The sequence below is a fragment of the Poecilia reticulata genome, chromosome 4, assembly GCF_904066995.2.
Source record: "Poecilia reticulata chromosome 4, P_reticulata-male-v2, whole genome shotgun sequence".
Lineage (NCBI taxonomy): Eukaryota > Metazoa > Chordata > Actinopteri > Cyprinodontiformes > Poeciliidae > Poecilia > Poecilia reticulata.
The window spans coordinates 8,492,446-8,518,218 of record NC_088833.1 but is presented as its reverse complement, the minus strand read 5'-3'; the positions used below and the strand labels follow the sequence as shown (position 1 = coordinate 8,518,218).

Here is a 25,773-nt window from a genome sequence, read left to right as displayed (position 1 = left end):
GACAATATGAGGATTAAGTTGTTAATATGCTGCTCCGGCCGGACAACTTCAAATATGTAAGCTAAGCTCCACCGTTAGCCTCCATGTTTACTTCCGCAAACACTGAGCTCTTCTTCTTTGTATGGCAGTTGGCAAAACACTGAGAACGCTGACGCTATTGCGCCCTCTACTGCGCATGCGGGACACTTTCAGGTCGGTTCCCCGTTCACACTGCAGAATGCATACAGGTCGCATTTACTGACAGTGTGAACGGCCCCGGCAAAAAAAATAAAAACTGAATTGGGTCACTTCAGGCTGCAGTGTGAACGCACCCAAAGTTGAGTCAAAAATAAAAATGACAAAATTACGGCTGTTGGCGTATAAATTTAGTGAAAGTGTAGCCTACCTGATGTGACGTAGCACAGGGAAGCTCCAGTTGTCTGAGATCAGAGTCCTGCAGCCAAAACACCTAAATTAGAGAACAATTGATCATTTCCTAGGCCAGAATATCTGCAGTCATGTGTGACTAGTTCCTTTATCCAGAGGCATTGGAAAAGAAGCCTGGTGCACCATGGACAGACTGCCCGTCCATCACAGAATGACAGAAACATGCAGTCAGAAATAACGACCATTTAGAGAGGCTAATGAACCAAACAAGCAAGTAAACTGATGAAAGAAAAAACTCACATCTGCACAATTATTTAGTGAATAAGAAACATTCATTAAATAATTAAATTGTGTTTTTTTGACATTGCCAGAATACTTACAAAGTTGTGCATATTTGTAATGGAAACTAGGGGCGCGCCAATTTATGGATGCGATTTTCCTTAATCGATCAGTGATTGGCCGATACTTGGATGTGAAGCTGAACTTTTTCCCTTAATCTTATCTACCTCAGCAAAGGTCTAAAAATCAGCCACTGTCCTCTTCTGCTCCGCCTTGAAAGAGGTTTGACTGACAGACCGGCCCACCAGGTCACGTCTGCATGTTTGCAGTTAACAATATTCATCCCACTGTTGCCAATTCAGGGAATTTCTTACTATATTTAGCGACATTTCAGACAAAAAAAAATGGTGTCAGCCAAAATAGGAATCAGCAGATCAGGCTTTTAAATGATCAGTTTTCAGCGATCGGCCAAAAAAACTGCAATCAGAGCAATCCCAAAGGAAACGCAGCCAGTGGAAACTGTCACTATGTAGCCTTACAAGTTATGAGTAGAGTTTTATAAGACTGGAGAACGAATCCCATAAAGTCTGTTAGCTTGTGTTAGTCAGGACTGAAAAGTTTTCATCCTCTTTCATGTTTTACTCTTGCAGCTTATAAAAATTGATTATGATCAATGGTTTTTCAAGGCTGAAATTGTCCACTGGACGAGGAAGAAGTTGCTGGACAAACCCAGATCTGGATGCAGAGATTAAATCTTATAACCAGTCTGGAGTCCATCCCCACATTAGCTTTAGCATGTGGCTTAGGAGGAGTCTGGGGATCTCTGGGGTAAAGAAATTTTTTGGGTAAGGTTTCACTGAAATATTTCTGCAAAGCAAAATGACCTAAGATTTCTAAAAACAGCATCTTGTTAAGTTTTATCTGGAAAAACTACAATCTAAGGTGCTATTTAAGAAAAAGGATGCTGTTCACTGGGAAAACTCAAACAGCAGGAAATTTAAAATCCAAAAGAAGAAGTGTAATTTCTCACCACTTTATAATTACTGCCTCATTAGTGATGTGTTTTTCCCTGTCAAGAAGAGTTTAAATTTTAATGACTGGACCCATGCAGAATGATCTCCATCTGGCTAAAATAAAGACGATTTCCTCGCCTCTCATCCTCATTTTGTTCCTGTGATCAGTCAACCTGGCATGACACAGAGAGACCTGGTTCTGGGGTGGAGGGGGCGGGTGTCTGGTTTGTCTACAGTGCCGTAACATTTTTTAGCATTTTTTTAACGCGTTACTTCCACACCACTTGTTTCATTATGCTGATCTGTGAAGTGGAACGTAACGCAGTCGGAGTTGAGAGGTCAGGGGCTCCCGCTGCCTGGAAACATACAGTCTAATATTAGAACATTTCCTTGATTTGTTAGCAGCATCTCTGCTGACTGCTGAGCACATGGCAACAGGCCGACCAATAGGATTTCAGGAGACTACTAAGCCCCTTCCTCTGTATAGCAACAGTGGCATCCTTTCCTTATTTATTTATATAGGAGTTTTTTTCCCCTTGCTGTCTCATTCTCATGCTCGTGTCCCCCAACAGTGCATCCTCACTGTGGCTCAAACTGTGAAAAAGAGTTGCAGTGTGAAGAGCAGTGCTGCACCGGTGCAGCTTTTTCTCCTCCTTCACCTCTACTGGCTCTAAAATCCAGACTTTGTCATCTTTTTTCCCCCCCTTTTTTTATTTAGAATGCACTTTAAATATAACCGGAGTTTCTCCTGCACACTGCATTTAAAAGTGTGGACACCGACTTTGAATCAGGCTGAAATTCAAGAAGCTCCGTGAGGAAGAGACGGAAAACCTGGAGGAATGACAGCGTGGGAAAATGTGCTACTTCAAAGGGACAGATAACACCCAACAGGAGAGGATCTGAAGAAGATGGAGAGCTGTGGAGGAGACGCTTCACGGGATAGGAGGAGCGGGAGGTGGTGGGGGGCGGAGGGACACAGGATGGCGTGAGGACATAGGCCGGTGGTTGGTTTGATCGGAGCCACGTGTGCGTCCGGCAACGTCTCTTTGCCGCTTCATGGATGTCGACTAGACGCTGGTTTCCCACGCTGCCCCGGTCTCCTCCGTCTTGGCCCAGGTAGGTGCATGCTGTCCTGCGTGGCTGAGCTTCTCGATGGCGTTTGATTCCTCTGCTCGGATGACGCCCGCTCCAAAAGTTGCCATTTTGAAAGTTCTCTGCATATTCTGCATCCACGGCTCTTCGTCGTTCAGAGCTTAGTTACAGGGTAATGGGGGGTTGGGGGGGGCAGCTTGAAGGCGTTGGGAAAATATGGCGTACATCAGATGTCCCGTTATCAGTTCTGGATGCGACACAATCAGTAACAGTTAAAAGGAAAATATAAACTTTTCCACAAAAACGGCAACTAATACAGAACATGAAGGGAAATACCTGAAATTACGACATTTTTAGTGACGCTGTGTAATCGGACATCTGACGAGGTTCGAATCCTCCTCACTGGATTTCCTTAAATAATTAAATAAATCAACTAAACAGTTGCCATTACATTGGTTATTTAATTTGATTCATTTTGCACATTGAAAGCAAAGCTGAAACAAATCACAGTAAAAAATATATATATATAAGTAAGAGGATGTCAGTAAAAATAAAGTAACTGGTTAAGAAGGACCCTCGTTGAATTATCCTAAGTGGATGTTTGCTTATTTTGGGCTAAATACTGTAAAAATTCAAATTAACTGTTTTAAAGGGATTTGTTAATGTTGGCGTCGGCAAACCAATAATCGACTCGATACGACCTCAACATGGTCAGCCAAGAGCGCCAATCCATGGCGACTTAACGTCTGCGTACCATCCCAACCATCTCCACTCGACGCCATTTTCTCCTCTTCAGCTTTGGATGAGGGAGGTAGCTTCAGCTGATGAATTTAGAAACTTTCACCTGCTTCTTTGGCTGAAACAAACCAAACCCACAGTAATCAAAACACCAAAAAAAACAAAAAACAAAGACGACTTATCCAACAGCCAGATATGATTCTTAAAGGATCAGATCTTTAGTTTTTGAAAGAGTCTTGTAAATATTTTGGAAAAGATAAAAACTAATTTAAATTTGATGCGTTTCAGTTGCATTTCCATTACTTAAAATAATCTCCCCCCATTTTCTGCACACCTCATCCCTCAGGATATCATTAGTCGTGTGAAGCAACTCTTTAAATATTTGCCTTAAACATGCCGTTATGGTAATTTTTCCTCCCTTCTAGGGCAACTAAAGGATATCCCCAAACAAATCCCTTCCATAAGAGGTTACACTGTGGAGAATGCGCTGACTAATCCATCGCTATGGGATAGGAGCAGGATTTAGCTGCTGCCCCCCTCAATTCTCTGTCACGTAAAGGGCTTCCTGACATAATGCTGTACGTACATTATGTGTACATCTACAGATAAAACCTTTAGCAGTACTTCGCATGGAGCAAAGTCCAGAGAAATCCACTAAATCCCAAATGAGAAACAGCCCCTCTTTACTTTTTTATTTAAATTTTTCTCTTTTTATTTCTACATTTAGTAATTTTACAGCAACAATTTAGTTCAAAGAAAACTGTATTTTTAACATAAAATTACATCAACACCTTTTATTTTATTTTTCCAGTTTGAGTAGAAACAGAGAAAAGACACCTCAAAGTGAAATCTTTTCTGCTTCACGTTTTATTTTTACATTTTCAGACTTTTAAAAATGACTTTTAAATTCTATTGTTAATGTTAAAAAATATACATTTTTATTTTAAAGTTTTCGCTCATTTTGTTTAATATATTTAAAAAAGTAACAGAAAGCTATTAAAACAATTTTTCTTCAATATTTGTGTACATGTAATATTTTTATTAATAAAAGCTATGTATGCCTCCTAAAAAAATCTCCTAAAGATAATTTAATTATCAAAACTTTTGCTCTTCTGTATGATCTATGTTCATTTTTACAAAAAATGCTGCAAATTGTTTTTTTATGAATGCACAATATAAAGGAAGAGCAGTATTTATGTATTATTAATATGTCAGTTGTTCTCCGTTTCCTCAAGAATTGCTATTTTTTTATTTTTGTTGTACTTTATTTGTGCACAATGACATTGATTTATATTTTACTTTTGGATATAAATAGATTTTTGGTTTTGACAAAAATGCTAATTAAATTAATGTTTGGGGTATTTCTGTGCGAGAGGAACAAAACATTTTTTGTGCTTTTACATCCTTTTTGGAAAAAGCTACATTTATTTTCTCATTTTTATTTATTATTTAAATTGTAACTGACAATTTAGTGTCTCGGCATCAAAAAATGTTTAGCAGATAAATTATTAAAGCAAAAATAAAAACAATCTTGGGGGAATGTGCTGCGTCAGGGCTGAAATCTGTTACAGAATAAATAATAAAAATGTTGAGCGTGACGTCAAACGATGCTGGATGCTGCATTTTCATCGAGCGCTGCCGTCTGGCCTTTTAACCAGACGCTTTCCTCCGTCTTTTTTTTTCCCCCTTGTTCTCTTAGGTTTCTTGGGAAAAGTTTATTCATGTATCCTTGAAGAAATCAATCTGTTGTTCATCTGCATCCTCAAGCTTCGTTGGGACTCATTACTTCTGATATGAATAAGCAGAACTGTGCTTGAGCAAAGAAGCTCTAGATAAAGACGAGCGCAGACCGGATCTGCTGGCGATGCCATCAGCCTGCTGTACGATGTGTTTAAAACTGTGGCTGAGCAACGGGACCTTGGACTACGTTGGCAACACTGAGAAGCCATGATCTCCGCGCTTCCACCATCTGATCGGTCAGCCATGAGGGCAACTCTGAGCTGATAGTATGTGGTCAGCAGCACCGTGGCCCAACTTCCTGCTTCACCCTCAGTAAAACCAAGCTGGACAATTCAGTCGACGTTGTGAAAATGGCAGCGGAGAGTTTCCAGCTGGGGACAGACGACGAGCTCCAGGCTGCGTCATCGCTAGCATCCCTCCATCTCAGGGACGGCGTTGGGATCGGGAACACTGGCCACATGGAGGACAATCCAGAGCCCGACGCTGCCCTTCCTGCGATTACATCACCACCTGCTGACCAATCACAGCAGCGAGCAGAGATCGCTCCGCCAGCAGATCAAGGTAAGATCAAAAGTACCGTTTCAAGAGTTTGGATGAATCAATCGGAACTCATTGTGATGTTTAGCAAAGCAGATGAAAACAAAATGATGTTTTCTCTAAAGCAGGGGTGTAAAACTCTTTTTTTCAGGGTCATATTAAGATTGTGGTAGAATGAGCTGATAAAACCCACTAACAAATTGTTAAAATATTAATAGATATGTTTCTACATTTGCTAAGTCTTATCATTGATGTAACTAATAGACCTGGTATATCAATAAATCAATCACATGGTAAATTAAAACAAGCTCGTTTCAGTTTGTGATTTATAGTTTTTTCTCTCTCTCTACAATAAAAGTCTTCAGTCTGATTTTTTTGAAGGACAGTCTTGTTTACAGTCTTCATAATTTTATTTGATGTTTCCGTTTTATTTATTTTGGATATTTAAAATGCATTATTGAACGTATTATTGGTAAATGTTCATTTCAATTTAAAGTTTATTAATCTTTGAGAATGTGTTTTTGCATTATTATGACATTAACATTACTTAAACGATAATGACAGGCCTAGAAATTAGGTAGTATATCGATAAAAAATGCTTTGATTTGATTTATAATCAACATTCAGGCACACAAACTGTTATTTCTGAAGTCTATTTCGGTGTCCCTCTAAAGTCTAGAAGGACGCATAAAAAGTTATGGGGGGCCAGAGTTGGCCCCCGGACCTCGAGTTTGACACATGTTGTAAGGCCTCATGTTCTCAAGTAGAAGGTGTTATTTTGTTTTTTTCTAATAAGAGGAAAAAAATGGGGGTTAATTTTTTTTCCCCATCACGTTTTAATTAATTTATAAATAATAATCACAATTTGTAAACTAAATATTTCGCTTAAAATTAAACATTTGGTTTCATTTATTTAGCTTGGAAAATATTTCAACAATTATTTCGTATTCATTTTATTTATATTAGAGCAGCTGGAAAATATTTTTCAAATACATAGTTTCAAGCCAAATATTTATTTTCAAACTAAGTATTCAGTTTGAAGATAAATATTAAATTACAAACTAAGTATTTAGTTTTAAATTGTGCAATTGTGATGAATGAACATGGTGACAATTATGAAAAATTAGCCCCCTTTTCTCTCTTGTATGATAAATAACCCATATTATTGCTGTGTATTTTTGACAGTGTAACTTTACAAACAGCTCAACTGATTCAGTTGCAAGTGAACAGCTTTCAACACGAGTCTTTAAAGGGAAAACCAAATCTCTCTAAAAGAATTAAGGACTTTATGCTGCTCAAAAAAATTAAATTACTATAAAATCAAATTATATTTCTTTCCATTTGGTTCCTGGCTGAATAACCAGCAGATGGCAGAATTTAGTTGGTTTGTAAAATGCTGAGACCAGATTAAAATTCGAACATAAACAAAAAAAGACTCGTCATCTGGTTTGTAAAACGATGTTAAAAGTTCTGTGTGTATCAATGATCAGTTCATCTCAAGCACAAGTTTAACTAAATCTCAGTTTATTTATGAACACAGAAGCGAAAGAGTTCAAACTAAAACTGTTGTCGGTGATGTAGTTCAAAGAGATGAGTTGAACACATTAACGTGTTCCGGTCCAAAATGTTCTGATTAACCCCAGAACTAAAGCTGTTTGTGTGACGACGCTGGCTGAAGCTGGCAAGACAGAGAGAAACACAAAAAAAAACTGACTGCAGTTCTCAAATGCATGCAGGGACAAAGTCCTTCGTTTTTGTAGACATTTTTTCTGGTCTGATGGGACTAAAGTGAAGCTTTTTGGCCATGATGACCATTGTTACAATTGCAAGATAGGGGAACATCGTCCCTACTGTCAAGTATGGTAGTGGCAGGATCATGATGTGGGGCTTTTTTGCACCAGAAGCATGTGGTACACTTCATAAAATAGGTAGCATGATAAGGAAAGAAGGTTATGTGGAAATATGGTGTACTTCACTTCACGCCATGGACGTTTGTGTAAGTTTTTATGACGACGGAATTTGGTGTCACAAAATAAGCTGCTCAGCAGGTAACAGTATTAACACTGAACCGATTTTTATGGACATTGAGCTCAAAGTTAGAGCTACCTGTGACGATGTCACTGGTACTTTGTGCTGCAATAACAGGTATGCAGTGGCTGCGCTGTTGGGGGAAAAATGGGGCCATCGCCCAGCTAGTTCAGCTAATTTACTAGTAGCCATTCAAATTGTGGGGGAAAAAAAAGGAGTTTGTCACAAAAAATGTAGGCAATCAGTACACTCCCCTATGAAATTTCAATCACCACACAGTACGCCTGAGTATGTGGGAGTCTTAAAACTGCAGTATGTAACTTACATAAAAAAACATTTTTATAAATTTGTTAAAACTGTCATGTCAGTAAAATATGAGGCAGATAATCTGTGAAAAATATCAAGCTCCTCCACCTCATCCAACCAAAACCAACAAATCAGAACCAGGAGGAATGTCTTAATGCTGTCCATCATCCTCTTGTACATGCTCCTAAATGTGCTAATGATGAAGAAACAACTTATCACAGGAAAATTATCACTGGATAAACTAGCCTGAACATTCACGACAGGCTGTAAGGAAGAAGGACAGGGATGATCGGCGCATACATGAGCATGATTAGCAGTGCTAAGACCAGCCTCCTGGTTGTTTCCAGCTACCACTAGGAGAAGGCAGAGAAGCTAGATTTAGTCACACATTATCTATCTCATACCATGCTGTAGCGATAGTAATAGTTTCAACAAATGTGAAGTTTTTGGGTTTTTTAGAAAAATTACATGCTGGGAAATAATGGTATGCCTTTTTATTTGGTGTACATAAACTTCTGGTTTCAACTATAAATCCCAATAAAATAAAGTTTAAGGTTGTGAAAGGGCAATGTTCAAGAGGAATGAAAAGATGTAGATTTTTTTTAGACATTGATGCTCTTCAGCTTTTAATATCAGACAAGTTTTGACAGAGCTGGACAGTTTGAGGCCACGAGCTTGTTAGTTTGTTCCTTTCTTATATTACAACAGCATGTGTACGATTTCTCCTGCATACGGCTCTGCCTGCCGCAGCAATTTAAAACATCTCCAGGCATGCCATCGCAAGTGCAGAAGGGATAACTTACATCAACTGTTAACAGCAGCTCTCACTACACACATTTATCAGCACAGGCGTGGGTGTGTTTACATGCTGTTCAAGAAAACGATCCACACTACACATTACTTCAAGAAATGTCCAGCTGACAACTTCTCACGTTTCATCTGCATTCAGAATCTCCCACTGACATGCATATGTTCGACAAAACGAGGAAAGCAGCAACACGTCATCTTAAAATCTGCCACACTGACATGGCATCTCAATGCAGACAGCTGTTTGTTAGGCGAGGCAAGGCGAGGTTGAGCGCTAAGCAGAACTGGGTCTGGCCGAGTGCGCCCGGGCGCTGAGGAGTGCCAGTTTTGGTATTTTAGGCAGTCAGACAGTGTCACCTGTCAGCACACTAGTCTGGACAGAGTCTCCTGCAAGCTGCAAGACGGGATATCTCCTCCAGTCTTGCTGGGTGACCTGCAGTGTGTGCAGACAGCCAGAGAGTGTGGATGGTCACAAACTGAGTGTCCCGAGCTGACACCGCGGTTAAACCTGGGTTGCTGTGCGGTTGATGTTTCAGAGTTCCTGGAAACAGAAAAGGACCAAAACGACAGCGAGGGGGAAGCTTGCATTCGGACGCGGGTTCCTCAGCAGCTCTTCTCCCATTTTGCTCAAGATCATGTGAATCCTGACCTGAAACCAACCAACACTAGCAAAGAAGGAGGTACTCCACATCACCAACTCATTTTATCTGAAAAAGGTCCAGTTTTTCTGTTACGCATCATATTGTTGTGCTTCGGCTTTGTTTGCGATATCTGAAAAAGCAAAGTAGATTATAGATGAAGGATGTTTATTATGAACATTCGTAGTATAATTTTAATATAGCATTTAATTCAGAATTGAAACAAACGTGCTGCTGCCTCCGATTGTTCTGCTTTTACTCATTCATCAAACTTAAATGTTTTAGATCAAGACGTCACCCATCCCGGTTATGATCTGTTCGAACTGCTGCCTTCCAGCAGGCGACGCCGGTCTATCACGACCAGAACTTATAGATATATAAGAAGTTTCTTTCTATGAGGGTTTTAAATCGTTATTGATTGGGGCTTTAAACTAGATGTGTTTAATTAGATTGGTGTCTGATGGGATTTTTCCTTTTATCTTTCTGTTTATTTACAGTTATTGTTCAATGACAATAAAAAGGCTTTTGGCTTTCACTTTTGAAACAATTTAAAACATCATGAAATTTGAACAGCATGACTTATTTTATTAAAAAAATATGTCCAAATCAGCCAGGATGCTGAAGCCCCCAGAAGCCATAAATGGGTTGTGCCAAAATTCTGCATTACGTGTTTTTGATAACCAAATAGGCTGGGAATAATTGGAATAAATGCCACCCCAATGGGAATATTCAGATTGCATTCGGCTCTGCAGGAATGAAACTGTAGCTGGTTCATGCTGCTTGATGATCCGAACATTTGTGCCCTTTGTCCAATAAGAGAGAGGTCATTTTATTTGAGAAGCTATGTGTAACATCTTTCATGCACTTGTTTGTTTCATGTCTGTTCAGAACGTTGGAGAGTTTTGCCGTTTTAAAATAAAGTTGGCTTTGCTAGTTGGAGGCAGCAGAGAACGCTGAAGGATGTTTATTTCATCCTGATCCCTGGAAGACCAGCAGCTTGTGTTGCTTAGTCTGTAGCTTAATTAGGGAGTGGAGTAGCGTCACGACCATTATTAGAACCTGGCACCGGTTCATTATGTGCACTCAGAAGATGCAGAACGAAGACACTACTGCGTTTGATTTTATGTTTGGCATAAACAGAAGTTCAACTTTGCGTTTTTCAGGGAAATTTTACAACTCTAAGCATGTCAACGCTCCTTTTCTGAATAAACGTGGTGCTGGTAAACATGTCGTAATGGGATTAATCAATTTCACGCCCATATAAACAATACATTTGGATTATTTATGCCAAATACATTTTAATCCAATCAAGGAATTGTTTCAATTCAGCCTCATTGGAGGGTTTTCTATAGGCATAAAGGGAGTGCTTTGGTTAATTTGAACCCAAAATTACCCAATTTTATGTAACAACAAAATAAAAATAACATGAGTAGGAACTTTTTATATGTATAACTTTGGAGGCCCTTCCAAAATGTTAATTGTGTGCATCTGAGCCTGATCTGCTCCATAATCTTAGTCCAGCAAAGCAGATCCAGTCCATCGCCACCATGTTTCACTGGAGATATTGTTTTTTATGAAATGCTGTTTTTGTTTTAAGACAAATTAATGGAAAACTTACAAGAAGTGCAACTTTTATCTCAATAAGATAGACTTGTTTTCACTTCCCCCCCCACCCCCCCCCCAAAGTCTGTAGGAAAGTCTGTAGGATCATCATAATAGCTTTTAGTAGATAAGAGATTGACCTTTGGACAGATGTTAAAGGCCACTACTGACCAAAAAGAACCCCGTCTCTTTCTTATTAATGCTGATTTGAGAAGCGAGTGAGGCCTGCAGTGCTTTAGATGTTGCTCTGATCAGGCTGTCAGACATGTTTCATTCTTGATCTTACAGGTCAACAGTAAACAGACCTGCAGGTAGTGAAACTAAACTCAGCTTTCCAAAAATATGTGGATAATCACAGTTAATTCACAACTTCTCAAATATCTTTTTCAAAATAGGGTCACGGTTGGTTTGGATAATTTTTTTTCTTCGTAATGAATGAAATAAATTTTAGAAAAATACATTTTCCATTTATTCTGCTCATCTATGTGATTGGGTTAGAAAATCAGTTATTTGATCCGAGACATTTGGTGAAAACATTTTAAAGTTATACATAAAAGTTCCTACTCCTGTTGTTTTTGTCGTTACATAAAATTATCCTGTGTTTTGTGGTCAGATATCCCACCAGAGAACAACATAACCAAAGCGATGGCAGCCTCTGACAGCAGCACTGATGATCAGCAGCTGTCTGATGCAGAATGGTACTGGGGCAACATTTCAAGGTATGAACCATTTATATAATCCGGGTTAAGCTTCATTTGGATCCAAAGCTCCAAATTAACACTTTTCCAAGACTTCTTCTGCAATCCTGAAACAATAAAAAAGTAGAAAATGAACAAGGTTTGGGTTTCAAGACTAATCTCAATTGAAAATATAAATTTGAAAGGCTAGTATTTCTACAATTTTGGTTTTTCGTTTTGGTCTCTTTTTTTCCAGTCTTTCTAAATCATAAATGTTATCTTTTATTTTATCTAGAGAGGAGGTAAATGAGATGATGAGAAACACTCCTGATGGTACGTTTCTGGTACGAAATGCTTCCAGCAGGATTAAAGGGGAATACACGCTGACTCTACGGTAAGTTTTCTTTTAAATCTTAATCTAAAAATCCAGTTTAAAAAAAAAGAATAAAATTTTGTTCTTGCAGTCTGAACTTCTTATATTCTTCTGAACTTCTTATATATGAATATTTAGGGAGTTATACTCAACTCTTCACTTTTTGCTTTAAGCCGTCAGCTTAAAAAAAAGCTTTCCTCAGGTTCTCTTCTCTGATAAAAGAGACAAGTTTGACAATCGAGGTTGTGTCAACCACTTAGCCGCCATTTTTACAAAGGTAGCAGTATTCTCAAACTTCAGATATTCAAGCTTTCGGACGGGTTTCAACTCAACTTGTCAGGAATAAAAGTCAAAGACATTTACTTTGAAACAGCAACATTTAGCTGGTGTTTAAACTATGCTTTTTGTTTATGTCTTCCAATTATGTGTAATATATTTATGAAATTAAAATGAAAAAGACATTTTAAATATCCTGTTGGCTCTAGTGTTTTAGTCAATATCATTGAAACTGAATTTCATGTTTTCCTCCATAAATTGTTCCAGTCCTAGCAATTATAAAGTGATTATTCAGAGCAATCTGATCACACTACTTGTGTTTTAATGGTTATTATAACAGCATAATAATTATGGATCAGTACATAAAAAAAATTAATCAGCTTTTTTGTAATGCCACAGTATATGATCAAGTTAAACTTTTGCTTTTTTAATTTTCAGTCATAACTTTAGACATTCTGTGGTTTCTGTCCCAATTCAGTAAAAATCAGAACCAGCTGCTTTTGTAATGTTAAACTTTGCTGATTAGAATTTGGCACCAACTGTAGCAGTTGGAAGCAGGAGCAACAAGATGCATTTCACTTGCATTTTTCCACTCGTTTAATAAAAAATAGTCCACAGAAACACCCACTTTAATCATCATTAACCAGTGATGATTAAAGTGGGTAGCTGATTGTGTTGCATCACTAAATTATTGCTGCATATACATGTTTGCAACCAAGTCCTGATTTTTCAGTCACATCAATCCAGGAAGTGGCTGAAGAAGCATTGCTATTCAGCATGGCTAATTTATGGCTACACTTTGGTTCTGGACGCCTTTATATTTATATAAATGTTATATTTCTTTCAAAAAAAGACAAAATAAAAATTTTTGCTCAATTTGTAAAAATGGAGCACTTACTGATGCTTATTGGCATAGGGACAAATTATACAAATGAAAAATAGAGAAAGACAAACATAACTTTTTATGGTAGGAAGTCTGAATTTTTTTTTGAAGGTTGTGTCTTAAGAGTTCTTAAAGAGAATATACATTGGACAAAATCAGTTTGACAGGGTCAACCTTTACAAAAACAAGAGATTAGAGATTCTGACTTCTGGTAATAGGAGCTTTGGAAAAAATAAATAAAAAACAGACCTCACCCATAGTTCTGCACTGGTTCCAGGATAAAAAAGGGAAAAAAAGTGACTGTGAACATGGAGAACAGACATGACTGTCTATTTCTGACTTTTGCAGAAAAGATGGGTACAACCGACTAATAAAAATCTTCCATCAAGGGGGGAAGTGCGGCTTTTCTGAGCCACTGACTTTTCCCTCACTGGTAGACCTGATCCAGTACTACCAGAAGAAATCACTAGCCCAGTACAACTCTAAGCTGGATATCAGGTTACTCTACCCAGTTTCCAGATACTATCAGGCAAGTGTTGACTTTTCCTGATAAGAAAAACAGTTAAAAATTCAAATGAAAATTCGAAACAGCCCATCATAACACTCCTGAGTGATTTTACATTCCTCTCTGTGTAGCACCATGTGATGGAGATCGATATTGCAGCAATCGGAGAACAGCTGAGAATATTTCAGGATCAATACAAGGAGAAAAGTCAAGAGTATGACCATCTATTTAAGGAGCTGAACCAAACCTCACAGGTACCCACACAACATTTATAAATAGCTATAGTTACTTCATCATCACTGGTTATTTTAGGGTAAAAAAACAAAACAACAAAAAAAAACTTTTGCTAAGCCGCTAAAAGCAGAGCTAATTTTTCATTTGGTGCTTTAGCTAGCTTTGAAAATGCATGCCAAGCATATCAAACATGAAACATACAAAATAAAACAAGAGAACAAGAAAATAGAAATACAATATCTAAAGTCATTATAGGATGTGTAAAATATGTCCAAATGAAATTGGTGTTTGAGGGATGTAGTCTTTTTGGGGTAGATATTTGGATTAAAGTTAGCGCTTTAGCATTAGCTTCTGCTAAATATCATGGCATGGTGGCGTTCCTGAACAAATACCAGAATATGTCCATGTGCAGAAATAAGTTTGAAACTTTAAAAACTGACAAAAAATAGCTACAATTAAACTGTGCCTGTTTATACTGCTATATTTGTTGAAAAACTAATCTCCATTTAAGTTCTAAGCTTTAAGAACATAAAAAAAATATTACAGAAATTTAAAGATTCTTTGCTTAGTCCTGACCAAACTGAAAAATGTTTGAAGCGTCCCGTCCTGTCCCTTTAAAACCATGGTACACATCAAACAGACTTTTGTGTACCATTATACCTATATTCAATACAACTCTTATTCCCCTCATTTACAGGAGCTCCAGAGTAAGCGAACGGCCATTGAGGCTTTCAGTGAAATTATCCGGATCTTTGAGGAGGAGTGTGAAACCCAGGAGCGCTACAGCAAGGAATACATCGACATGTTCCTCACTTTAGACAGCAGCACAAAAAATGACAAGTAGGTTTCCTGACATAATTCAGTCAATTCAATCCCACGTTTCTGCAGCTAATATTAAATAGTCACTATGGTTGATTCTTTGGCAGCAGAATTCAAAACAACTCTGATGAACTGCAGTCCAGGGTGGAGGAGATCCACAACAGCAAGAAGATGTTGGAGGAAGAACTGAGGACAAAAGCACTGGCTCACATGGAGGTCGACAGGAAAATTACGAGACTGAAGCCTGATCTTGTACAGCTCAGAAAAATCAGAGATCAATACCTCCTGTGAGTATTGGCACCACGAAGCCTTGTTCTATGTATTATAGTTCTAAAAATAAAAGTCAGCACATCAGAGCTAGAAGAAAATTTAACTGAGTAATCATTGAATCAAATTTTGACAATTAAAAAGAACTCAAAGATGTTAAAGGGAATCTTTCCGACCTTGTTTTGCTAATGTTTCAGATGGCTCACCCAGCAAGGCATGAGACAGAGTCAAATTAACAACTGGTTGGGTGTCAGAGCTGATGAAGAGTAAGTATCCTTTTCTTGATCTTTTAAAACAACTTCGCAGTTCTAAGATTTTTTTTAATTGCATCATAGCTAACGTAAGGATGTGCAACTCCAGTTTCTGAGGGCCGATGTCTTGAATATTTTAGATTTTGCTCCAAAACATCTGGCTCAAGTTACTGATTTACATCCTCAATATGTCATAAAAGCAGGACTGGACGATCTGTCTGAAAAACCTATTGTAATACAAGTGTTTTGTATCAGTAGATATCAATAATTATTTATGTTTTTTATTTATTTAAACAACTGGAATACTACTAAACTGGTGGCATGACCTTTCCCGTTTTATCCACAGTTTTCGCTCCATGCCGTTTTAAAACATTTATGAGACAAAGTGGAAAAACCTTAAAGTTTCTCAACAGGTTGTTGCTAGGTAACCACAAGTTACTCAAGTTGTTGCTAGGTAACCAGTGAGAAACGAGTTAGTTGATGTCACCAATTTTTCCTCTGCTTACATCTCCCAGAATGCTATGCAGTTCTGGATTGGTGTTCAGTGAAATTATTGAGTATTTTGTTGATATTGATCACATCTATAGTGATACATACAATTGATTTATTGCCCTGCCCTACATTGATGTCTGCAGAGAGGCCTATGAATTAAGCATTCATTAGGTTCCGTTGTGTTGGACATCAGCCCTTGAGAACTTTTGCACAGTATGGTGCAACGTGATCAACACTTGAATGTCATTTTTGAATGATCAAATACTGTAATTGACAATGAGATGAGGAATCTCTAAATAATTCAACTAATTTAACCTACATTCATTCAAGCCCTTACACCCTTGAAGACGACACCCATGAGGAGGAGAGGAGTTGGTACGTCGGAGGTATGAGACGAAGAGAGGCGGAGGAGCTGCTGAAAGGAAGGCGGGACGGGACATTCTTGATCAGGGACAGTCAGACTCAGAGGGGATCCTTTGCTTGCTCTGTTGTGTGAGTATCTTCACATCTCCTTGTTTCAAAGTAAAAAAAAAGAAAAAAAAGACTTGCACTGGCCAACGTTTCTTGAAACAGTCTGCATTACCATAGACCAGGGACTCTCAAAAGTGTGGGATGCGCCCCCTGGTGTAGCCATCATGTCATGACTGAAAGATCCTTGCTGATTTTTTTATTTTTTATTGCATGTAGAACTGCTTATATTTTCAGAATTGCTCCCTGATCTTTACTCGTAGTGACATAAATAAGTGTTTTAAGGTGACAGGACATCATGCACTTTTCTTATGCTCCATTGCTGCACAAGAGAAGCCGATTGGCCTTCTCTCTAATAATCCTGCACTCTAATAATCACTCAGTGCATCTTGATTTATTTTTATTTCTTTACTCCATACATATTATGTTTTGAAAGTTAGAACTTAAAAAGTGACCCATTTTCCCTCCTGCAGTGTGGACGGAGACGTCAAACACTGTGTGATCTACAGGACATCGACAGGCTACGGCTTCGCTGAGCCCTACAACTTGTACTCATCGCTGAGGGAGCTTGTCCTCCACTACCGCCACACATCACTGATCCAACACAACCAGCAGCTGAATGTAACCCTGGCCTGGCCCGCTTTCAGTCAGCAGTCCAGCTGAGACGCACCAGCACACCGTCCTGATTCCCAAAGTTTCACAGCATTAGCACGGAGGACTCACCCATACGGAAACACAGACGAAAACAAAGAGCCTGTTAGCGATTCACAGTCAGAAGAACTAACTGGTATGTTTTCACATAAAATCCAAGAATGAGCAGCAGTCAGCTTATAATACAGATTTGAAGCAACTTCAGCTTTAATTATGTCTCAGACTGTCTGCAGCACTAAAAACTTACAAGCTGGCACACTTTAAGATGTTCAGTCCAATGCAGCTCTTATAAAAATGACACCAGTTTATCAAGTTGCTATAAAACCCAACCTGTAACTGTTCCAATTAATTTTTTCAAATGATCTTATTTGTTGTCTGAATCACTTTTTATTCACACATAAACTAATTCAACAATAATGCACACGTTTGTAAAATGTAGAAGTTTTACAAGACATAAGGAGGAACAGAAAAGCATTAATAAAACCATTTTTACTAAAATAGTTGAAGCAGCTGGCTGTACAGTCATGGGAAAAAAATGCAGCCTTGCTGCTAATCAAAAGCACATGATTATTTGGTCCTCACATCAGCGAGTGTAACGATCACAGATGGCAGAACAGGGATGGTTTGGAGTAAACTGGTGTGTTTTAACACAATGCCATTGTTGAAAGACATCAATGACCTTCGAGAAGCAATTTTTCAGGTTTTTCATCAAACTTGGACAAAGATTGAACAATTAGAAAAGACTAAACAAGTATGGAAGGGATATCAGGAGAAATTATTGATCCATGACACAAACCCTAATTGCTTAATTAGGGTTTGCAAAGTTGCATCTGAATGAACTACAAGGACTTCAGGAACAATTAATGTTGTTTGGACAGATGGGACCAAATTAGAGACAGACAGACATCCTCACCTGTACTGCATGGTGGTGGATGGTTGTCTTTTTCCTAGTTGTAGACCCATTTATTTGACCCTAACATTCGTATGTTAGGTTGAACCTCAGACCAAATTTCTACCACAGCAAATTTCACACCTGATAGTCCGGTAGACCCGGTTTGATTGGGAACCCATTTGCTTTCACGCTGCAGATGTCAAAAGCCGTTGAAAAACCTGTTCCCCCTTTCACCTATGGTGGCGCTGCACCAAGAACCACTGAAGGAAATGACACAAAAACTTCTGAAGAAGACACTGAGCGAAACTTCCTTCTTCACGAAATGGAGTAGCATCAGATTTTAGCTGTTGTGGGATTTCTCTTGTGTCTTTAGTAAAAGACAATGAGCCTCGTCTCCTGCTAGTGCTGGACACGTGCGTTTCTTTTTGGTTGTACCCAGAATGCCCTACTCTGTAGTACATTTCCTGATTTTGGAGCGGCCCCTGGTTTGCTTGGCATTCACATTTTCACTGAAACTGCACCAGAGTTCACTTCGACCTAACAGACGTTGATATTATGGTCCCCATCAGAGCTTGGTTGAACAGTCACACCTCCCCAAACAAACCGGACTTTTCAGGCAAACAAACTCAAGTTTGATTAAAGTGACTAACAAGCCTGGTGTGAAAGGTGTTGAAAAATTCAATCTAGACAATTATCTTACGTTGTTGGTTGCTATTGAATTATGGCTTGTCTTCTGATTGTCCTTTCCCATGACTGTAGGTCGGCTGCCTGCTTTTGCTCTTCATTGATAGATTTGATCTTCTGTCTGAGTAACATGAAGTGGAGTAGTTAGCTTCTAGATATCTCGAATTTTTAAACAACTTCATCCCAAAGACTTACAAGGATGCTAAATGCTAATGTTTCCAGAAAAATCTACTCAAGCCTCCTGTGGATCATATTAATTTCTAAACTATGGTCCAAAATAATGTACTTAAAGGTTAATCCCCACACACGTTTAATGTCTCTGTAGTAAGACATGTCTTCCATGCAATCAAACACGTTTATTCAGGGACGAAGGAGTGTTAAAGGTGCTCCGAGGGAAACTAAGCTCAGGAAGGGACTCTGCAAACATTAAAGGAACTGCAGGGACTGGGGAGACACTCAAGCACTTTATCCAGAAAAAAAAAATACAAAAAGGAATAGGTTTCTCCAAGATGGCTCCTTTTTGCTGCTCTTGGCTAGTGAAACATTTTGCTTTATTCAACATAAATAAAAAATTTTTCCTCTTCATAATATGTCTCATTTGACAGTATATTGAGAGAGACAAAGATCGGACAACAATCTATTGTTTAAATAAAGCGAGTAATCACTCTGGTTTAGATTAATACTCTTAACTTTTTATTTCCTTTTCAAAGGATTTGAACAGAAGATTTTCTGTTAAGTTTGTTGATTATATTATGGATGACGTTACAAAAGGCTAAAACAGCTGGTTTACAAATCTTTAAGTAATTGTTGAAAGGTGCCTTTAAGAGTTTTACAATATTCACCTTAGACTACAATGGTTTGATGAAATCAGTAGGTTTTGTCTGGTTGGATTTCATAAACATCCATGACGATCAATCAGAAGAAGGCTTTGCCTCCAATTTAGCAGTACAATTTTAAGGACGACCCATTAACATAAACGTCTGAGAGAAACTGCACAGAAAGGGTCACTGACGTTTCAGGATAAAGCTAATTTAGCACATAAATAAAATTTGGAGTTAATCCACGTGCCACTACTAACATCTATATTATTTGTGTCGAGGATAATCTAAAACTACACAGCGACTTCCCTATTCACTACTGAAATTGCAATGCAGGGTTTCCCCCAGTGTACTGTAAGCCTGGAGGGCCACCAGGCTTTTCTTGTGCCCCCACCAGGCTAAGCGTTGCTTATATATTTAAGTCTTTTTAAAATGTATGCATTTTTTAAGACTTTATAGTTGGTGTTCGGGTATTAATCTTTCAAGAACACATAATTATCAAGTGATATTTTCACATTTCTTGTCAACTTTAAACATTTTTTAACTCAAAAATAGTTAAAAAAAATTTTTTTGAACCGTTTAAAAAAAACATTTAAACTTGCTAAGTTTAACTTTAAGAGGGAAACCTGCTAAGTTTTCTGGGGGAAACCTTTCAAGTTTCTAATAGTCCACCAACCAAATTTCAGTTTAAATTTTGCTGCGTTTACATTTCTTATTGGGATTTCAGAGCAGGTAACATTTCCAATAAATATCACCCATTAATATAAACACCATTAAGCCATGTTCACACAACAAGCAAATCAGATCCTTTTTGCCTATTTGCAACTTGTATCTGACTTTTTCATTCAGTCTGATCAGCCCAATTCCGATCTTTCATCACCACCCCCAGATGGAAAAGAAATAATAGAAATCCAATTTGTACCACTTCCCTATTTGGTACTAATTGAATACCTATCCCACTGTTTTCAATTGCAGTCTGAACGGTCATGTGACATTTTATCCAACTTTCATGTCACTGTCGTGAGACACGCACCAGTTATGGTAAATACAAACATAAACAATGACTGAAAATTAAGAAAGAAGCCAGTTAAGTTGACAAACTCAGATCAGACGAGATGACCCGCTAAACACATTACTAAGCGGAGGAAAAGAAACCAGCGAGCCACAAACAGAGGGCACCTGTTTTAAGTCAATTATTCAGTGTCACATTATTGGTGCTCCTGTTAGAAATGCACTTTTATTGCAGTAGCATAATCTCAAGCCGTTTATTGGTCTCAGTGTCACTGTGTGATTGTCTTTCTCCAGCTCTGTTTGTCACAATTCCAGTTTAGAGATCAGTAATTTGAGTGGCTGATCTCCAATACCTGCTTTTTGTGAAGATCAACACATATCTGCTTTACTTGAATCGCATGAATAATAATGGGCTTGTGTTGAATCATAATCATAACCTTGGGAATAATGGCATCGTGAAATATTAAAGCAAACTCAGAGACGCTCTGAGGAAATTTAAAAGGTTGAGGCATAAAACCTAACAATGGTTTGCTTAGATTTATTTTGAATGAATTTTTATAGGTGCTAGTAAGTGTGGAAATGGTGATTTTAAGAACAGACATATTTTAGAACGACATTATTCCTCCCACTCAAAAAATAATAATTCTCAAATTTTCAGCGTGAAGTTATGGCATTTAAATAAAAGTTAAATTTTATGTAAGGATTTTTTTGTATTATTAGAGGTCATCAGTCTTTTTCTTAGCTACATATGTAGAGCTCTATTAAATTGTTTACATCCTAATATGTTAAGCAGTGAGAGATGCATCCGTTATGGCTCCGCATATAAACAAAAGTTAATGATAATCCAGAAGTACTGTGATGTGATCCATAGAACGAAGCAAGTATTACCTCTAAAAGCTTTAAAATAGTTACTACCTCAGTTTGAGGTAAAACTCAAAAAAAAAGATGAAACACTGTGTCCAAGTTAGGAGATTCTTAGTTTAACATTTCCAAGCTTGTTTTCTATTATAATTATTGGCATTTCAATATAAATTGTTTACATTTTAAAGCTATCCAGGAATAGTCAACTCTGGGCGAACCTGGTCTTCCACCCAGCGGCTTTGGACTGAGAGTGGCAATGATGTATTGTCTGAAAATTAAAAAAAACAATGACCAGTACTGCACATTAAAGATATTAATATTTGTTAAAGGCTGATAAATAATTCTTCTCTATTATGATGGGTCACTTTTAATGCATTTCTCTCTTAACGGTCCACCATGTGCTTGATTGTCATTATGTACTGTCACTTGATGTTGTCAGTTCTGTTAGACTGTTACCTGCCGTGAAGTGAGTTGGACAGATTTTAGCTTTTCTGGTCGTAAAAAAAAAAAAAAAAAAAAGAAAAGAAAAAAAGAAATAAGTTGCATGATCTTGTTACAATGCATATAATATGTTAGGCTGGGTACTGTTTAGAAATCAGTTTTACTTCTACAATTTTACCACCAGCTAGATAAGACACTTTCTTTGCTTTTTACCTCAAAATTATGTAAAAGATTTTCCTTTATTTGTGCGATTTGTGGTTGCCATGATTTGTTGTAGCTTTTCCATTTTAAACGACACAGTACAGAGTAGCTGGCTCACGTTTAACGTTATGTGTGCCTGCTACCACATCAGTTTGTTAGTGTTGCACAGTATTAAAATGTGAAGTCTTGCAATGCACAGGTTTTAAACAAACCACCACAACGGAGTGAGACGAAAACTTGTATGACAGTAAAAAATGAAGATGTCTGCCCCTTCTAAGTCATGTTGTGTATTTTGTACTTTTGGCAGATGAAACAAGCCGAGCGATAGATTATATCTGCAGCTTTAAACATAAATGTTTAATTTATTTATTTATAGAAAGGCTGTATATCTGTTGATTTTGTTGCACAAGTACAAAAAAATAAAATAAATGAATATACGGGTTGTATGTGAACAGAAGCAGGCATGACCACCGCTCTGTGGGGTTTGAATAAAGCATAGCATTTGCACAGAAGTATCTTCAAATAGTTAGATACTTTAACTTTCCTCATGTACACCAACCCTGTTTCAGAGGCAGGTAGACTCGTCATAGTTGTATATATTTATGGGAAACAAGTTGCAAATGAGATTAATGTGTAGTAGCACCATAACAAAGTAAGTAGCATCTATATCTAGATGACTACTGAAATAGAATTGATATTTTCTGTAAAGTTGGAGAGTTTTGTGCACAATTTGGTCTTTTTCTGTGTCATTGTTGCTTTCTGTATATGTAATGTTTTATCACTGTGCAAACAGAATATTTAAAAAAAATAATATTTTGAAATGAGAAAAGATGCTGGGAGAAATTAAGCACCAATTTATATTTCATGGCACCAAACATCTTTTTAACCATTTGTAGCTGTTGTTGCAGATGTGCAGCAACAGAAAATAAAGCTGAATTTATTGGGATGTTTATTTATTTATTTATTTTCAAAACTTCCATTATTCAGTTTGGCAATTACCTAAAGTCTACTTCCTGTAATTAGTAGTTGTTTTTGTTCCAGAGTGACTGAATTTAATTGTGCAAGATGTTAAGGACTTGTGGCATGGAAGAATAAATCCATTAATGACGTTGAAATTTAAAAAATAATTGGTAGAAATAGAGTTGGTTTTCTCTACAGTTAATTCTTTTTGTTTAAAAGACGACTTAATATTACAGAACAGAGAGAGATAATGGAGAAAGAGCAATGCTGTAGGTGTGAGAGCAAGTGTTTTTATTGTGGTTGTTTCCATGCAGCTAATGCAAAGTTGAATATTTTAACACTTCCTACAAAGTTATTTTTGCAGTGTATGGAAAACAGAATGGCTTTAGCAGATAAAAAGATGTTGATAGAAAGTAGAACAATGGAACATGTTTGCAACTTAGAAACTGAAATCAGAAAAATTGCAGTGGTCCCCAACTTGTGAAATTATTCACATGTCAAATTACAATAACTTCAAAAAGCTATTTTCAGTACTTAGTCACTACACTTGAAATAAACATATTTGAAGTGTTTATTTCTGTTCATTTGGATTCTTCAGGTTAAGAGCAAATTTCAATTACACTACAAAAATACAAAACTTTGAAAAAAAAACCCATCATTGAATACAGAAATGTTGATCTTCTGAAAAGCATGTCCATGTGCTGCTATTTTTAGACCTACCACACCTTTTCCTTCCTCTCAAATTTCTAAGAAAAATCATTGACTTGACATTTGGAGGGGAAACCTCAAAAGGTCAAGATTACTCACAGCGCTGTATCCGGCACAATTATTGGAAAGTTGAGTGGAAGGAAAAAGTCGGGGGAGAAACAACAATCTGCAGAACTTCCTTTACAGATTCTTGGAAGAATTTGAGTAGATTAAATTTTTTAGTTTCTTGGTTGCTAAACAGAAATGTCATGTTAGTCAAAGGTCAAAGATCAGGTCTTATCCAGAGTTACAGGCAAGTGTTGGACGGTAAGCGTTTGGGTGGGATTAAATATAGAAATTAACTTTGAAAATAAAGTTAATCGGAAGACTCATCTTTCGTATCTTAATGATTTTTTTTGTCTTTGGATCCAAAACTTTTTCCATGCCATGATGAGATGTTATCTTGCATTTGTGTTTTTTTTCCCTTTTTAATAGTGTTACTTTCAAATTGATGAAAATGTCATTAGCTTTGAAAAATGTTAATTATCTAGGATCTCTGATCTGTGTATATGGTTTAATTCCATTTTTAATTTCTGTATCACATTAAAAACACCGTCAGGATGATGTTTCTGTGACTTTGTTATTTTCCTTTCCTTTGTGGCTAAAAGACTAAAAGTGTCTCGTTTTGATTTTGAGAATAACAGAATTGATCAAAATGTTTTTTGGAAGCAATCTTGTTATTGTAAATGTTTATTTTCTGTATTGATTATGCAATGCCACGCATCTTGTGAGAAAAAAATGTTTTTCTTTAAAAAGGTCCTACCTGAAAAACTGGATTTTAACTATTCTGTTGATGTAAAACCTGACTTTACCTGACTGAGAAAATTATGTTGAAGTAAGCACTTTCAGTTCTCAAATAAATTTGAAATGGTTAAATGAGCAGTTGTTTTGTTTAAAGACATTAATAACACTTTCTAGTCTTCAGCAGCTGACTACAATAAACCACATTTTGTGTATTAATGATGCTGAAGCAGATGGACATTAGAGACTAAAAGGAGAAATTGTCATCCATTTGTAAAATATAAAATGTAAGATTAAATATATAACCATGATGAAGTCTATGAAAGCAACGCCACAGGAATGTGGGCTCAGGCCAGTCCAACAAAATATTAATGTTACCTTTCTTTTTTGGCTAGGCAGTGCATATCCTTGATGTTCGTCAGGCTTTTGTGGAGAAGGGGCACCTTTAGTTGATCCTAGAACCGCCCCTGCTTTTCCAAAGTTGCTACCTGCAGCTTCCTAACAGACAGTTGACAACGTTTAAAACTGGAAAAAAAAAAGCTCCTGACTTACACAAGTCGAAATATATCTAAATGCGAGCTCAGAATGTATCACCGCCTGTTTGCTAACATATTAGCTCAACATGCTAAAGCGTGTGATATTCTTACCTTCAAACACCAGCCGTGGTTAATATGGACGCTGGCTCATTGCTGAAGAGATAACAAATATAAATAAAACAAACAAACAAACAAACACTGGAAGCAAAAAGGGAAGTCATCCTTCGTCCAAAAACAGCTGGTCAGGGCAACAACCGCTAAGCTAACAGGTGTAATTAATTCGCTGACGGAAATTCTGTCCTACATACTCCAGTACTGTAGGTGGCGGTATACACCACGAGTCGGTGTTGGGAGGACCCAAATGGAAATTAAATGTTGTTGTAGCTCATATTAATTGAAATTATTCAGAGAAATATTGCTGATGGAGATGGTTGTTGGTAGGAAAGATCTCCTGTAGAGAACTGTTTTAGAGAATTTGAAGAAGCCCCCGACTAAAGACATTGTTTTTCTAATACAGCCTCATGCAGAGGATGGTCAGGGTTGCCCCATAATTTTCTTGATTTTAAATCCTTCTTTCCATCATCATATCCAAAAGAGATGATATTTGTCATTCTAACAGAAATTCATTATGATTCCTGTTTTATTTAATTTTTAAATCACATCTCCAAAATTTTAAGGAAAAAATTGCAGCCTGTTTTAAAACTGCTTGGTGTACTTTGAGAACCGCTTAAACATTAGTGCCAAGATTTACTGTCATGATTGTCACAATTTACTAAAAAGCCTGATTTATTTACCAAACGTCTTATTATCTTAATTAGACTCAAAAATGTGGGTTGAAT

The 25,773-nt window shown here is 37.3% G+C and overlaps 1 protein-coding gene and 1 long non-coding RNA gene across 4 annotated transcripts; one reads left to right on the top strand and one right to left on the bottom strand.

Moving 5' to 3' along the window:
- Positions 1 to 384: 384 nt before the first annotated feature.
- Positions 385 to 25,768, bottom strand: LOC103463320 (uncharacterized). Of its 2 annotated transcripts, none has more exons than XR_533495.3 (3): positions 25,046 to 25,692; positions 24,777 to 24,896; positions 385 to 448 (listed from the first exon to the last, which is right to left on the bottom strand). It is a non-coding gene; the product is annotated as an uncharacterized LOC103463320 (long non-coding RNA). The 2 variants fall into 2 exon arrangements; XR_014087240.1 differs by lacking the exon at positions 385 to 448 and adding an exon at positions 2,782 to 3,606 and having other exon boundaries at positions 25,046 to 25,768.
- On the top strand, positions 2,166 to 24,536 carry LOC103463319 (phosphatidylinositol 3-kinase regulatory subunit gamma-like). Of its 2 annotated transcripts, none has more exons than XM_008406593.3 (12): positions 2,166 to 2,774; positions 5,188 to 5,789; positions 9,443 to 9,586; positions 11,760 to 11,865; positions 12,119 to 12,217; positions 13,704 to 13,884; positions 13,992 to 14,114; positions 14,792 to 14,934; positions 15,021 to 15,200; positions 15,378 to 15,446; positions 16,254 to 16,415; positions 16,865 to 24,536. In XM_008406593.3, exons 2-12 carry the CDS (start codon positions 5,579 to 5,581, stop codon positions 17,052 to 17,054), a joined length of 1,608 nt encoding a protein of 535 aa, XP_008404815.1. In that variant the 5' UTR covers positions 2,166 to 2,774; positions 5,188 to 5,578; the 3' UTR covers positions 17,055 to 24,536. The 2 variants fall into 2 exon arrangements, with proteins under 2 accessions (XP_008404815.1, XP_008404816.1); XM_008406594.3 differs by having other exon boundaries at positions 2,167 to 2,774; positions 15,024 to 15,200.
- Positions 25,769 to 25,773: the final 5 nt, after the last annotated feature.